The sequence below is a fragment of the Salvelinus fontinalis genome, chromosome 9 (assembly GCF_029448725.1).
Source record: "Salvelinus fontinalis isolate EN_2023a chromosome 9, ASM2944872v1, whole genome shotgun sequence".
Lineage (NCBI taxonomy): Eukaryota > Metazoa > Chordata > Actinopteri > Salmoniformes > Salmonidae > Salvelinus > Salvelinus fontinalis.
Genome location: NC_074673.1, coordinates 44,848,467 through 44,863,245, shown reverse-complemented (window position 1 = coordinate 44,863,245; position 14,779 = coordinate 44,848,467). Strand labels below are relative to the sequence as shown.

At 41.8% G+C, this 14,779-nt stretch overlaps 1 protein-coding gene across 1 annotated transcript in view; it reads left to right on the top strand.

Annotated features, from left to right (window-relative positions):
• Positions 1–14,124, top strand: part of LOC129862678 (fibulin-1-like) — a 51,652-nt gene extending 37,528 nt beyond the window's left edge. The window contains exon 17 of the mRNA XM_055934562.1: positions 13,279–14,124. Coding sequence (XP_055790537.1) covers positions 13,279–13,418 — 140 coding nt within the window. The 3' untranslated portion in view covers positions 13,419–14,124. The remainder of the gene's footprint in view (positions 1–13,278) is intronic.
• The last annotated feature ends 655 nt before the right edge of the window (positions 14,125–14,779 follow it).

Below are 14,779 nucleotides of genomic sequence, written 5' to 3'. Positions count from 1 at the left end.
CCACACATTTCTTACGTACATTTATGGAAATTGAAAAATATGAACATGAATATTGAAAATATACCTTTTCAGATTTGGCTAATTCTTCAATATAGTGTTTGAAATAAATATAATCTACATGTATATCAAAGTTCCTGAGTGGGATCTATGCTAGTTTTAAAGTTACGGCCCATTTTATACAGAGAAATTGGCATAGTAGGCAATGTAACCAATCACAGCTCTCCTTTTATTTGTATCAGTGCTCATCCATCATCGACCATTTTGAATCCATTTTCACATTCACTGTGTTGGTAATGGATCATAAAAGTACCAGAGATCCCACTCTGGAACTTTGATATTCCCATAGAGTATATAGAAAAATTGGCCAAATAAAATGTTTTCAATATTCATGTTTATATTTTTCAATATTCATAGATGCATGTAAGATTTTTTATTGAAATAGAAATACCACTCATATTACAGAACAAGCAGAAAAGCTTTATCTGACAATAACAATTGCTTTTTTAGCACCTACAGATGAAACATTATGGAGTCTTAAAGGAGGCCTGGGTAAGACCAAAATGTCACAAATATTCCAAAACCAATTAATTATTTCTCAATTATGCTTTAAGATACACATGTCAACAATCCTTCCTCCAAAGGACCCTTCTAAGGATACAACTCCCCCCAAAATCATGATCTTTTTTGGTTCTTCTAGTTTCATGAGGAATCATACTAGTCAATAGGTTGCCATTTCAGGCGCAATCTAGTTGATGTGTTGTCTTTGTGTGGTTCGTGTGGAGCTGACGACAGAACTGTGAAGGGTAGGGTGATAAGCAGAGAGCGGGAAAGGAGAGCAAGAGAAAGAGGGAGATAAAGAGAAAGAGAGAGTGAATGAGAGAGAGAGAGAGGCTGTCTGTCAGGGGATGATCATGAATCATGACATGGCATCAGCAGGCCCCACAAGAGCGGGCCAAGCCCATGAAGAATCCCTGCCTGCTTGCCTGCCTGTCACTGAGGGGATTAGTACAGCTAATCAAAACAGTGTCTTCTCCACCCGACAACCCCACAGCACAGCCAAACACACAACGCCTTCTCTTCCCCGAGTTGGTCTACACTGATGCTAGATATTGTCACACACACATGCGCCCACAGACTGTATGTAAGCTTGCATGCAATATTGCACTCTTCTGCATACGCCTGTACATACAGTATGCCTACACACATCCTCAAACACATACTGTACCCACACACATTGAGACACCATGGATTCTTACTGTAAGTGTATTACAATAATTTGCCAGACAGAGCTAACTAAGGACTTGTCTCCCTCTCCCCTGCGCTCCACTTGATTTGTATACAGTTGTTCATCATCACTCCATACTAGTATCTCCACAGCCACGCAGCTGTTTATTTCAGCTTTATTTTGATTATTTATATTTGACTAATTTATTACCACTTCATGTCAGTGGAGGCTCCTCAGAGGAGGAAGGGGAAGACCACCATCCTCAGTGAATTTCATAAAAATTGAAATTGTAAAACATTTTGATAAAGCTAAATATATATATAAATACTAAATATAAACACGTCACCAAATAATTGATTAAAACACACTATTTTGCAAAGAAGGTTGACAGTAGCCTCAACAGAAATTGATGATAATATGATTGTGGGGGCTGTCTTGTTAGACTTCAGTGCAGCTTTTGACATTATCGATTATAGTCTGCTGCTGGAAAAACGTATGTGTTATGGCTTTACACCCCCTGCTATAATGTGGATAAAGAGTTACTTATCTAACAGAACACAGAGGGTGTTCTTTAATGGAAGCCTCTCAAATATAATCCAGGTAGAATCAGGAATTCCCCAGGGTAGCTGTTTAGTCCCCTTGCTTTTTTCAATTTTTACTAACGACATGCCACTGACTTTGAGTAAAGCCAGTGTGTCTATGTATGCGGATGACTCAACACTATACACATCAGCTACTACAGCGACTGAAATCATTGCAACACTCAACAAAGAGCTGCAGTTAGTTTTAGAGTGGATGGCAAGGAATAAGTTAGTGTCACGTTCCTGACCTATTTATGTTAGTTTTTGTGTGTTAGTTGGTCAGGACGTGAGGTTGGGTGGGCATTCTATGTTATCTGTTTCTATGTTGGTTTCGGTTTGCCTGGTATGGCTCTTGATTAGAGGCAGGTGGTTTGCGTTTGCCTCTAATTAAGAGTCATATTTAGGTAGGGCATTCTCACTGTTTGTTTGTGGGTGATTGTCTCCTGTGTCCGTATGTTATGTTCGTACCACATAGGACTGTAGCGTTTGTTTGTTTCGTTTTCGTTTCGATGTCGTCTGTTACCTGTACGTAAGTTTATGTTTAGTTATGTAAGTTTATGTTCAGGTCTCGTCAACGTCATTTTGTTATTTTGTAGTTTTGCAAGTGTTTGTTTCGTTTCGTGTTGCCATCTTTATCGTTGTTTAATAAAGATGGCTTATCTCCCTGAAGCTGCGTTTTGGTCTGAGGATCCTTCTCTCCTCACCTCGTCCGAGGATGAGGAGAGCGTCACCCGTTACAGTTAGCCCTAAATATTTCTAAAACGTAAAGCATTGTATTTGGAACAAAACACTCACTAATCCCTAAACCTCAACTAAATCTTGTAATAATAATGTGGAAATTGAGCAAGTTGAGATGACTGAACTGCTTGGAGTAACCCTAGATTGGAAACTGTCATGGTCAAAACATATTGATGCAGTAGTAGCTAAGATGGGGAGAAGTCTGTCTATAATAAAGCGATGCTCTGCCTTCTTAACAACACTATCAACAAGGCAGGTCCTACAGGCCCTAGTTTTGTCGCACCTTGACTACTGTTCAGTCGTGTGGTCAGGTGCTACAAAAAAGGACTTCAGAAAATTGCAATTGGCTCAGAACAGGGCAGCACGGCTGGCCCTTGGATGTACACAGAGAGCTGATTTTAATAATATGCATGTCAATCTCTCCTGTTTGAAAGTGGAGGAGAGATTGACTTCATCACTACTTTTATATGTGAGAGGTATTGACATGCTGAATGCACCAAGCTGTCTGTCTAAACTACTGGTACACAGCTCGGACACCCATGCATACCCCACAAGACATGCCACAAGAGGTCTCTTTACAGTCCCCAAGTCCAGAACAGACTATGGGAGGCAAACAGTACTACATAGAGCCATGACTACATGGAACTCTATTCCACATCAAGTAAGTGACGCAAGCAGTAAAATTGGATTTAAAAAACAGATAAAAATAGCACCTTATGGAACAGCGGCGACTGTGAAAGCAGCGGGGACTGCTTTGCCAGCAGCTAATGGGGATCCATAATTCATAATAAATACATATACAAACAGCACTCTGTAGGGTAGCACCATGGTGTAGCCGGAGGACAGCTAGCTTCCATCCTCCTCAAATTAATTTCTTCCAAAAAGAAGGAGAAGCAAAAGAGGAATAGTGAGAGAGATGTCCTCATTTTTTCACTTCTAGTTACACTTACTTAGCTATCAAATGCAGCTAGCTGGTTTAGCCTACTCAAACACCTTGCTCAAACTGAGGGATGCTATGTTAGCTAGCTGGCCATGACTTTCCATTACAACACTGGAAATTTTCCAAGTCAACGTAAGCTTTTGGTATTACGAATTTATTGCCACTGGGGCCCACCGGTGTAACTGCTTACTGACTGTACATTGTAATGTTACTGCATGATTGTAGCGGGTTTAGTAACGCGTTAGTTCTATTAGCTATGCTGACTATGACATTACATTAGTGAATATGGTGAGAACGATGTTGGCTGTGTGTATCAGTTTGGCTTGAAAAGGTTTTTTCGCCTGGTCACATGTAGCTGATGTGTTGTGCATTGAAGTCAACAAGCGAAGGGAAGAGGTGAGAGGAGGAGAGCGCATCGATGCGAGAAGGAATACAACGTGGCTGCTATGTAAGTGAACTGTGTTTACGTGTGATCATGGGTGTATTCATTCTGCAAATTCTGTTGGAAAACATTTCTTAAACGGAAGCAAATGGAACAAAACGGGGATTAACATACCTTCATTTGTCCAATAGAAACTCTCGTTAGCAAATGTTGGACCAATGATTACACCCTATATCAGCTTGATGCAGGCAAGAGTGTGCTAGGCAGTATTGAATGTCACATATTTGTCTCTCGACCTGTCTACACCTACGTTGTAAACTTTCATTCATAGGCTAGGTTGTAGCAACCTCAGGATGGGTATAGGGAACATTTGAACATTATGCAGTAGCCTAAACCTATCGCTGTTACATTGAACTAGGTGAATGGAATATGAATGAGAGTCATCCAGTATGCTGTTATAGAAATAAGACCAGTCTCATGAAAAAAAATAGTTCTCCCTCATCTTAAATGGCACCGACCGCCACTGCTTTATGTATATATTTTTGGCCAATACAGATAATGTAATGAAAGGTATCCAGGGATACTGACATACTGTATCCATTTATCAAATATGGATCCAAAAGACATTCACCAGGAAAAGCGCATGTTGAGAAATCAATGTTTCCAGGAAGTCCACCAAATCCAGCATCAACTTCTGTTGTAGGTTTTAATGCTTTGTTTCTAGATATAGAGTGCTTTTGTCTAATCTGTCCTATGCTCCTCACCGGTAGTTTAGGTTACTGTACAAGGTCACTTTTACTACGAGGTGAAGGTCACAATAAAGATAATGTTACTATATCATCAATGCTACTCATCCATTAAACAACCACCGAAAATAGAAAGTCCAAGAAAAGCAGCAATCTTTTCCTTCCAGCTACTGTAGCTACTTTTTCAATGATGTCACAAACAGTGGAGCATGATTGCATGCGTCCAATGGTTCATTTGATCTGTAACTGTGACTCATTGCTAAATGACCTTGAAATACCAAACCACACGAGCTGGCCTTTCAGACTGGGGGTGTTCAGTGCTCACGTCTCCTTTGGAGTGGTCAAGGGACTGTTTAGACAGCCTGGCTGGACTGCCCAACCGTCGGTCAGTTGGTTGTGATCAGGAGCTATACCAAACACACAAGAAAGGCCAGTCAGGCCCGTGCCCTATGGTCCGGTCCCCAAGGGGGTTCATGCTAATCCTATGCCTCTCTCAGAACGGCCTGGGCCTGGGCCGTAGCGTGCTCTGCCTGGCCTTTGTCCAATGGTTTTACAGCACTGAGTATGCATCGCACCACGGCCAGCGTGTCATTATACAATACTGTGGTGAGGCCGACGCATCCTTTTCATTTGTTTTTGGTGTTAAACCCGTTCATTTTGGATTTTGTCATACACTTCCTCGCCGAGTTGTAGAAACCAGAAAACCCCGAAATTGTACTGTTTACATGTAACCCTTTAATATTGTATCCCTCGCAGCCTCCTGACATTTGCTTCACTTTGTTTTGTGGCAGTGTCTCCTCTGATACCATGTATTTAACACTTAAAATACCGGGCCTCGCTACCCCCCTTACTACGCCAATGAGCAGCCATTTTGACTGCAACGTTCTAACTGTCTAATAAGTACATTTCACATATCCTATCAGAAAAAGTATCCTTTGGTTGTGTTCATGAAGGTCTTGGGTAACAATCAAACACCATAAAATTTTTATTAGTTTAAGTTACTGTGGGGGATCTCACGTGTGGAGCGCAAAAGAACAGCGGTTATTCATGGGAAAAAGTGACATTTTGAAATAGATTTATTTAGCAAGGTTAAGGGTTTTGGAAACCTCAGAATCTGCTCTATCTGATACTATATAGAACTCAGAGGAGGCTGGTGGGAGGGGCTATATGAGAACGGGCTCATTGTAATGGCTGGAATGGAATAAATGGAATGTATCAAACACATCAAACATGGAAACCACATGTTTGACTCCGTTCCATTGATTCCATCCCAGCTATTACAATGAGCCCGTCATCCTATAGCTCCTCCCACCAGGCTCCTCTGATAGAAATCAAAACGTCTTACCTGCATGTGACTCTATAGGATGATTAGAAAAAGTCACTTTTTGGTAATCCAGGGAAAGAAATGACATGTCCTCCTAAAACTTCTTATAACACATATTCCGTTCGTGATATCCAGCGGCGACCAGTCATTCAGGGCAGAGCCCCACCTGTTTTGAGCCCCACATTTTTAGCTAAAAAAAACCAGGGTTGCCTGTTTTGCATGTTATTTTGTTATTAATATTTGTTTGCAAACAATGTAAAAAAATATATAATAATCATTGAGTTAACAAACGTTATCTTTTCTGCTTTCTTGAGTAAGGCCGCTCCAAAAGGCAGGTGTTTCAGACAGCTCAGTGCTTTCTCTGGTGGTGGGGCAGCCAGCGGAAAATACGGAGCGTAGGGGTTGGTAATGTTCTCTAGTTGCGCCTTGATTGGCTCTCTCACTCATGGGGACACGACGTCACCGCCAAATCTAAGGGTAGAGCTCTGAAAATTCAAGCCTCTTGGGTGCTGCCATAGAGATACATTAGAAGTGCCCATGCAAGAAGGCTCAAGGTCATTGGCCACAGATAAAATTACGTCACACCACGTTATATCTACAGCAGCTTTGATTGGACTGATACTTTCAAACTCTTAGCCAACAGTCATCATCATGAATCAAGTCGACAATCTATGGAAAATCTTCTTTAATCCTTGTCATATGAAGAGAAATAATGAAAATAAATTGTAGATGAAACATATCGGTGCTCATTGGACATACACATTACACAATAAGTTGGAAATAGTAAATTCAACAATGAGTGGTTTGGAAGGAATCAGTGGATAACTGCGAGCATGGCAAAGCAATCACTAGCCTGCTGTTCAGTGGAGTGTCTGTGTGGTCCCAAATCTGGGTTTAAGGGTCTCTTTTCCAAGTTTGAAATGATAAACATTCAACATTGGCCATACTGTCAATCCAGCAACATTTTTGCCGCGCTAAAAACAACTGTAAACTTGGAACTAGGAAATCTCACTTCAGCGAGTTCAAGACAACTGGGAACTCAGGATAAAACAATCACCCAATCGGAATTGTAAGTCTGGAACTCGGGCCTCTTTCAAGAGCTACGACCTGAAGATCACTGACTTCATCATGATTCAACCTTGTTTTTTCCGAGTTCTCAGTGGTCTTAAAAGCACCATAAATCCAGAGAATGCCAGACTTTGATGACAAAGTTTAATGACAAAATCTGTCCACGAAAGACTGCCTCGCCACCTTCCAATTCAAGTGAGCACATCACAACAAGGTGAGTCCAAAAATGTCTTGTACGCTGCTGCATAAATGATGAAATATGCCGGGGGGGGGGGGGGGGGGGGGGGGGGGTGTATACTGTAGCTATGAAAATAATACTAGGAGTATGTTGTGTAGTAAGCTGTTAGCAGCCCATGTGCCTCACCCTAATAATTTGGTATATTTTCCCCTCTTAATTTCGCCTACTGTTCTGACTTGGTGTTGCCTATAACCTGTTTTCAGAGAAAAGGAATCATTGAATATTGTATGAGCTTTCATTGTTAATGTGTTGTTTTGTGTTGTGTTGTGTAGGGGCTTTATTTTGCCCCACCAAGATTTACATGCTACAATCACCAATGGTGATATCTAAATTCTAACAACATATGTGTGTTAAATACACTTATTTAGGAAAATTCAAGGAAGGAGGGCAGCATGACTTAAAAAAATTGAAGAGATATTTCAATTTGAAATTCATATGCAGTCAAAATGACTGCCTCTGCGCCTCTAGTGTTAATGCCTTTTCTACTTACAGGCTATTTTATGGTGTGGTGGAATGTTCTGGGGAACAGGGGGTTTGTGCAGCTGTGTGTTTGATGGAGGTTGGAACATGGTGGGGTCACCTCTGCACCCTGCGGCAGATATACTACCTCAGAGGAACAGAACAACGCACTCCCAGGGATAGCAGAGCAGAGCACTTTCAGGCGTACTGTAGGCGTACAATCATATCCTGGAATGTACTAGATACACAAAGTAGAGGAGAGATGATATCAGTGAGAGATCTGGTCTTTTTATTGTTTATGTGTAAAGGCCTACACCTCAGGTACTGATGATATGATTGCATCAAAGTAAAACCTGGTAGCTTTGAGGTTTTCACCTCACCACAGCTCGTGACTGAGTGAAATGTTTGCAATGATTATGTGGTTGTGGTGGTTTGGTTGAACCTCAGGTTCATAGCTAGTATGTTGAGCTCCAGCTGTCACTGTAGATGCCTTGTCTTCATGGAGGATACAGTACTCTGTGTGCTGTGGATGTGAAACATGCTGAAGCACAGAGCCCTTATAAGGCTTCATACAAGCCTCTTCGGGTGTAACATCTGGCTGGTCTAACTGCGCAATTAAAACATGGGATCATTAAGAGGAACACACACTGCATGCACTACATCACTCTGCCACTTGCTGAGCTGTGTTGAGCCAATCAAGGGACTCAGCTGCTACACCTCACTGATCAGTGACTACATGTAAGCTGCTGACAGTAGAACTGAGCACAGTTCCTGAGAAAGCCGTGAGACGCCTACAGACGTAACATAGTTGTGCAATGCCATTTAGATATTGAGGAGTTTTGACTGTTGATGCTCATGGCAACATTTAGTTGAATCCTACATTGTCTAGTGTATTTTTTATATCATGTAAATTTAAAATAATGTAACATTTCGCTTGTTTGTCCCTCTGATTTTCATTTGTCCTTGAGACATTTTGTTTGCGGCAGCAGCAAACTTGGCCCCAGCTGACCCCTGTAATGAAAAACATTTAGAGCATCCATTGGATTCGGGTCACATTTATGATCTGAGACAATTGCTCTACTCCCAATAAAACAGGGCTATTGTGAAAGTGAAATCCATGCCGTATTGTGGTGCTCCACACTGTATTTATAATGAATGGTATGTTTCATTGTGCTCGTCTCGCTCTCGCTCGCCTTGATTGGGTATTCTAGTTCATCCAATATTGAACCCTGTGAACTGATTGACTTCGAAGTTACATTAGCAAATTTGAACTTCATGAACTCTGTTTTTTCTCATGCATTGCACACAGTGCACATATTGCATTGGTAGTATATCTTGTTGTATGTCAACTACTTACATGCAGTGGATCAATTCCCAAACTCAGTCAACTTTATGTCTACATTATCTCTCCGTATTGAGTGAATATTTGGCACTTGTATAACTGAACAGCATGCCACCTCCATTTGCTGATGATGATAATAATTGTTTCATATACGCAAAGCCCCAATCTGTTTTTCCATGTCCTTTATTTTTCTGAACATTAGTGCTGCAGCACTGTCGTTGAGTTCACACAGAGGTTCCTTCTCTCTGATGGAGCTGACGGTTTGGAAACAATAAAACCCCCGCCCGCTCCCCTCAGCCCCTCAGCCCTGTGTCACTACGCAACAGAGTCCCAAAACACCAAAACAAGGGGGCAACCCTGGTAAGAAGGGCCCTATTCCACACTCTTCAGGCGCTTATCGCTGAAATCTTCTGGAATCTTCTGTGTGGCCGCAGGGATCCAGACTGACTGGGAGAAGGATGAGGGGAGAGGGGACGAGAGGGGAGGCTCAGTAAGACTGACTCTGGTTGAGCTTCTCTTGCTGCCGCCTAAAGATGGATCCCTGAAGGAATGCCTGCCTGCCTTCATGGCTGTATCGCGTGACAGACCAGTCCGCTTCCCGTCGTCCAACACATGGGACTAATTTACCCTCGCGGGCCTCAATGAGGGTGCCACAAACATCAGGCAGGCCCCCTTAGGAAGAGGAGAAGATGAGACAGGGAGAAGGCAAGAGAGGAGAAGAGAAAATAATGTTCGCGTTTTAGAGAGGGTCTAGATTCTAACCCCACACCATGCCAGTGTCCACCCCAGAGGACATTTGCAGCAACCAGCTCACCCTTGATCTTCATCGTTTGCCCTGTGGTGAGAATGAGGGCAATTCCACGGAAACAGGATGATGCTGAGACTCCGATTTTTCACTTTAAAAGTATGCCAAACAAAAACCATTGATTGCAAAGTTAAACAAACCATGCAACTCTATGCACAAGGAATACTTTTTATTTAGACAGAACAGTTTCCAGAATCACATTTACTCGAAGAACAGTGCAGATGTAAAGTTTGGTAACAGATGGACGGTAAAATCTCCCTGTTTTTTATGTGACCATGTTTAACAAAAACTCTTAAATATCTGCAGAAAGAATGGGGTGCCAGCTATGATATAACACCTTAAGTTTGAAAAAAATCTATTTTGGTTATTGAACTATAATACAGATGTAGGTTCTTCATTTGAGCCAGTTTGCTACAGCAGGAAAATAATCCTGCAGCAACAGGAAATGTGAATTATGTGGATTATAATTAATGGGCAAATCAAGTCTGAAATTTCAATGTAGAAATTACAAACTTTAGAAACCTTTTTAAACCTCAAATACACTACAAGTTTACATTTCCTTCTGTGTAGGAAAATTCTCAGCAACGAAAGAGTGGTCAAATTAAGATCCTACATTTGTAAGTGAAGTGGATTAACACCCATTAACAGACTGATGGTAACAGAATGAAATCATGGGTCTTTGATCTGTACTATACAGAAATGCATAATTATGAATGTCCTTCTCTTCATGGCAGAATTTTTTTTACATCTTCCTTTACATGTTTGGGTATTATTATACACACTGGCTATTATTTGAATGAGCTCCACCTCTAAACAAGACCAAATTTGGTTAGTCCGGACCGGACATAACAGAATGCCAGTGGAAGGGAGGAAGGTAGTAGGTGACCCAACTGTGGTTTGTTACTACAATGAATTCCCACTGTAGCCAATTCAGTTGCAGTCATTATGTTACTGATTTTGTAATGACAAGACAATAGGCAATATTTAGTAAACGTATGGCAAATAATTTCTGCAAAAGTAAATATAAAATGTTGATATTAGTTGGTAGGGTCTTTACTTTGCCATACAACACTCCTTCCGTGGCCTCCAACTGCTCTTAAACGCTAGTAAAACCAAATGCATGCTTTTCAACCGTTCGCTGCCTGCACCCGCACGCCCGACTAGCATCACCACCCTGGACGGTTCCGACCTAGAATATGTGGACATCTATAAGTACCTAGGTGTCTGGCTAGACTGCAAACTCTCCTTCCAGACTCATATCAAACATCTCCAATCCAAAATCAAATCTAGAGTCGGCTTTCTATTCCGCAACAAAGCCTCCTTCACTCACGCCGCCAAACTTACCCTAGTAAAACTGACTATCCTACCGATCCTCGACTTCGGCGATGTCATCTACAAAATAGCTTCCAATACTCTACTCAGCAAACTGGATGCAGTTTATCACAGTGCCATCCGTTTTGTTACTAAAGCACCTTATACGACCCACCACTGCGACCTGTATGCCCTAGTCCGCTGGCCCTCGCTACATGTTCGTCGTCAGACCCACTGGCTCCAGGTCATCTACAAGGCTATGCTAGGTAAAGTGCCGCCTTATCTCAGTTCACTGGTCACGATGGCTACACCCACCCGTAGCACGCGCTCCAGCAGGTGTATCTCACTGATCATCCCTAAAGCCAAAACCTCATTTGGACGCCTTTCCTTCCAGTTCTCTGCTGCCTGCGACTGGAACGAATTGCAAAAATCTCTGAAGTTGGAGACTTTTATCTCCCTCAACAACTTTAAAAATCTGCTATCCGAGCAGCTAACCGATCGCTGCAGCTGTACATAGTCCATCTGTAAACTACCCACCCAATTTACCTACCTCACCCCCCATACTGCTTTTATTTATTTACTTTTCTGCTCTTTTGCACACCAGTATCTCTTCTTGCACATGATCATCTGATGATTTATCACTCCAGTGTTAATCTGCTAAATTGTAATTACTCGATTTATTGCCTACCTCATGCCTTTTGCACACATTGTATATAGATTCTCTTTTTTTCTACCATGTTATTGACTTGTTTATTGTTCACTCCATGTGTAACTCTGTGTTGTTGTCTGTTCACACTGCTATGCTTTATCTTGGTCAGGTCACAGTTGCAAATGAGAACTTGTTCTCAACTAGCCTACCTGGTTAGATAAAGGTGAAATAAAATAAAATAAAAACTCCAACATTATTGTGTTTTGATGTATTCTAATACCTTTTAAGACTTTTTCTGTTTTCTAAGACCCCTTTTCCATCTGCTTGACCAGAAGTCAAAGCCTTCGCATATTCCTAATTTTTAGGATGGAAACGGTAGAAAAATGTATAAAAGCCTTAGTTTCTCTAGCTTTCGTTTGACATCAAATGTGATGTGCTCATATGAACTTCATATGTTAGTGCTCATGGGGCTTTTAACATGGAAATACCCATGAACAAATGTCTCTCACTGGTTTATGACAATTGTGGTACAAAGGCTTTTCATGCGTCACATTGAGTGATGGCGTGACATCTTGTTGATTTGATTTAAGATAATTCATCATGCTGTACTTTTGATAGACTTTACCGCATTGAATTGAATATATTTTTGAATTATGAGACCAATACCTACTTCATCTAATACCTGTCTCTCTGTGTGAGAAACCGTTGAGAGAGAGGGATAGATAGAGAGAAAGACAACAGTGAAAGGACAGTGCAGTGATTGTGCTGCCTGGCTGCACGCTGGGCGATGGCTGTTCAAACAGGACTGAGCTGAAATGTCACCAGCCCTCCGCAGAGAAAAGGGCCTGCTGACAGCCTGGATAAACACTGGCGTTCTTTCACTCTGTAATCGCATGTTCACTTAAAAAGAGCTTCCAACAAATTCCATGTGCATTCGGTCATTCTTGGGTCTCGGTCTAAAGCAGTGGTGGTGTGTTTCCCCCACGTTGTTACCGTGATAGGAGAGTGTCTCTTTTGCTTGTCCTCCAGGGGAGGTTGGCGGTTGGAGGGAGGAAGGTGGGGACGGGTGGATGGATGGAGGGAGGGAGGGATGAAGGAGAGAAATAAAAGCCCGAGTCACATGAATAGGTTTGACATTCCTCTCATCATATGAGGTCATCACGTCACCAGGCTCCAGTAATACTATTGCTGCACGTGATGAGAAGAAAACAACATCGATCCATCCCTGCTGTCACTTTTCATTCTAGAATGTCCCGAGATAGAACTAGAATGGGCCTATTACTTCCATACAGTATGTTACGAGTAAGAATGCAAAAACGTAGAGAAAGGTTTCCTATCCCCTGTAAGGACGACTGCTAACTAAATAAAACAGTTTTAATAAAGCTAACTTGATGGTCAGTCATAACACCCCCCTTACCCAGTACGTTTGGTACCCTTCACTCTCTGACTATCCCTCTGTGTCTCCCTTAGGTGTCGTCCGACAGGTGAAGCCCCTGATTGGCTCGCTAAACATGGTGTTGAAGCTGGCTATGAACTATGTCACCTCTGGGGTGGTGTCTCATCGGAACATCGTCAATGTCCACATCTTCGTTTCCGAGTTCTGGTTCTGAGTTTAGGACACGCCACCACCACCACCACCACCACACATATCCACACAGTTCTACCACAGTACTACCAGCACCGTCACATAATAGCCACAAAGTACTACCAATTACACATTACTACCACACAGTACTACCACCGTACTATAACTTACCGTCCTAACATGAAGAGAAATTTGAATTCTGAGTGTGTGGAGGAGAAAAGGAAGATTATTTAGGTGTTTAACTATAAGGATGTGCATGCACACCATTGGGAGGTATAATACAAGTCATTCCTGACAAACCCAACACAACACATTGTAACTAACTTTTGTTAATTTTTGTTCCATTTCCATTAAGATAAACAGACCACAAGCTGCTTAATCACCTTTTTATTGTATGAAACTAAGGCACACTTCCCAGTCAGTTTACATGTAATAGAAATTGATGTAACAAGCCAAGCCATGAGTTGATGCATGCATCTGGCATACAGAGCTTGATGTGAAGACTCATATACTGTATCATGTAATGTAAGCATGCTATCATGCTGAAGACAATAGAATGTGATTGTGAATTGAAAGTGCATGCGTAGACATGGAGATGTGAAAAACCATTGAAGGATTTAACAGTTGAATGTAACACTTACCCATAAGTTCATGGTGTGTATTACATTTCCTTTTCTTACTTTATACACTGCGAAAGGTGTTACGGTACTAAATAAACCATCTTGTTTTTACCTGTGAAGCCTTTTCTTTGCGTGCGGGTGAGTGAAAGCTTCAGATTGGTTGATGAATTTAACTTGTATTCAGTTGGAGGAAAAGTGGGACAGAAGTAATTTCTGGTACAGTGATTGAGAGTGCAGAAAAAAGGGTGAGTCAGGGGAGAGTGAAAGGGTACATAGGCACTAGGAACCAGGAACCACAGCCCTAATTAGGTTAGTCACTGAACCAGAACGGTTCTCTCTACTCCCACTAAGTCAGCCTAGTGGACATGAGACACTATTAGTGGAGCAGATGCCAGTAATGTTCTAACGATGGGGCTGTAATCATCCCTGTGGTTGAGGCCCAGGCAGAGCTTTCCAATGCTTCAGACAATAGAGGAAGGAGTGACATCCATCAGGAGCCCAGCCTGTCTACACGGACGGCTCTAAAGGTACTGAGGAGATCATTGCCTGGATTATTGTTATTTTTTGTATTTATTAGGAATTACTGCACCGTTGGAGCTAGAAACACAAGCATTTCGCTGCACCTGAAATAACATCTGCAAATCTGTGTACGAGACCAATACACTTTGATTTGATAGAATAGAGGCCAAGAGGTCAGACCTGTGGTCAGATGTGAAAAGGAAAGGAGGAATATTTGGAGTGTGTGTGTGTGTGTGTGTGTGTGTGT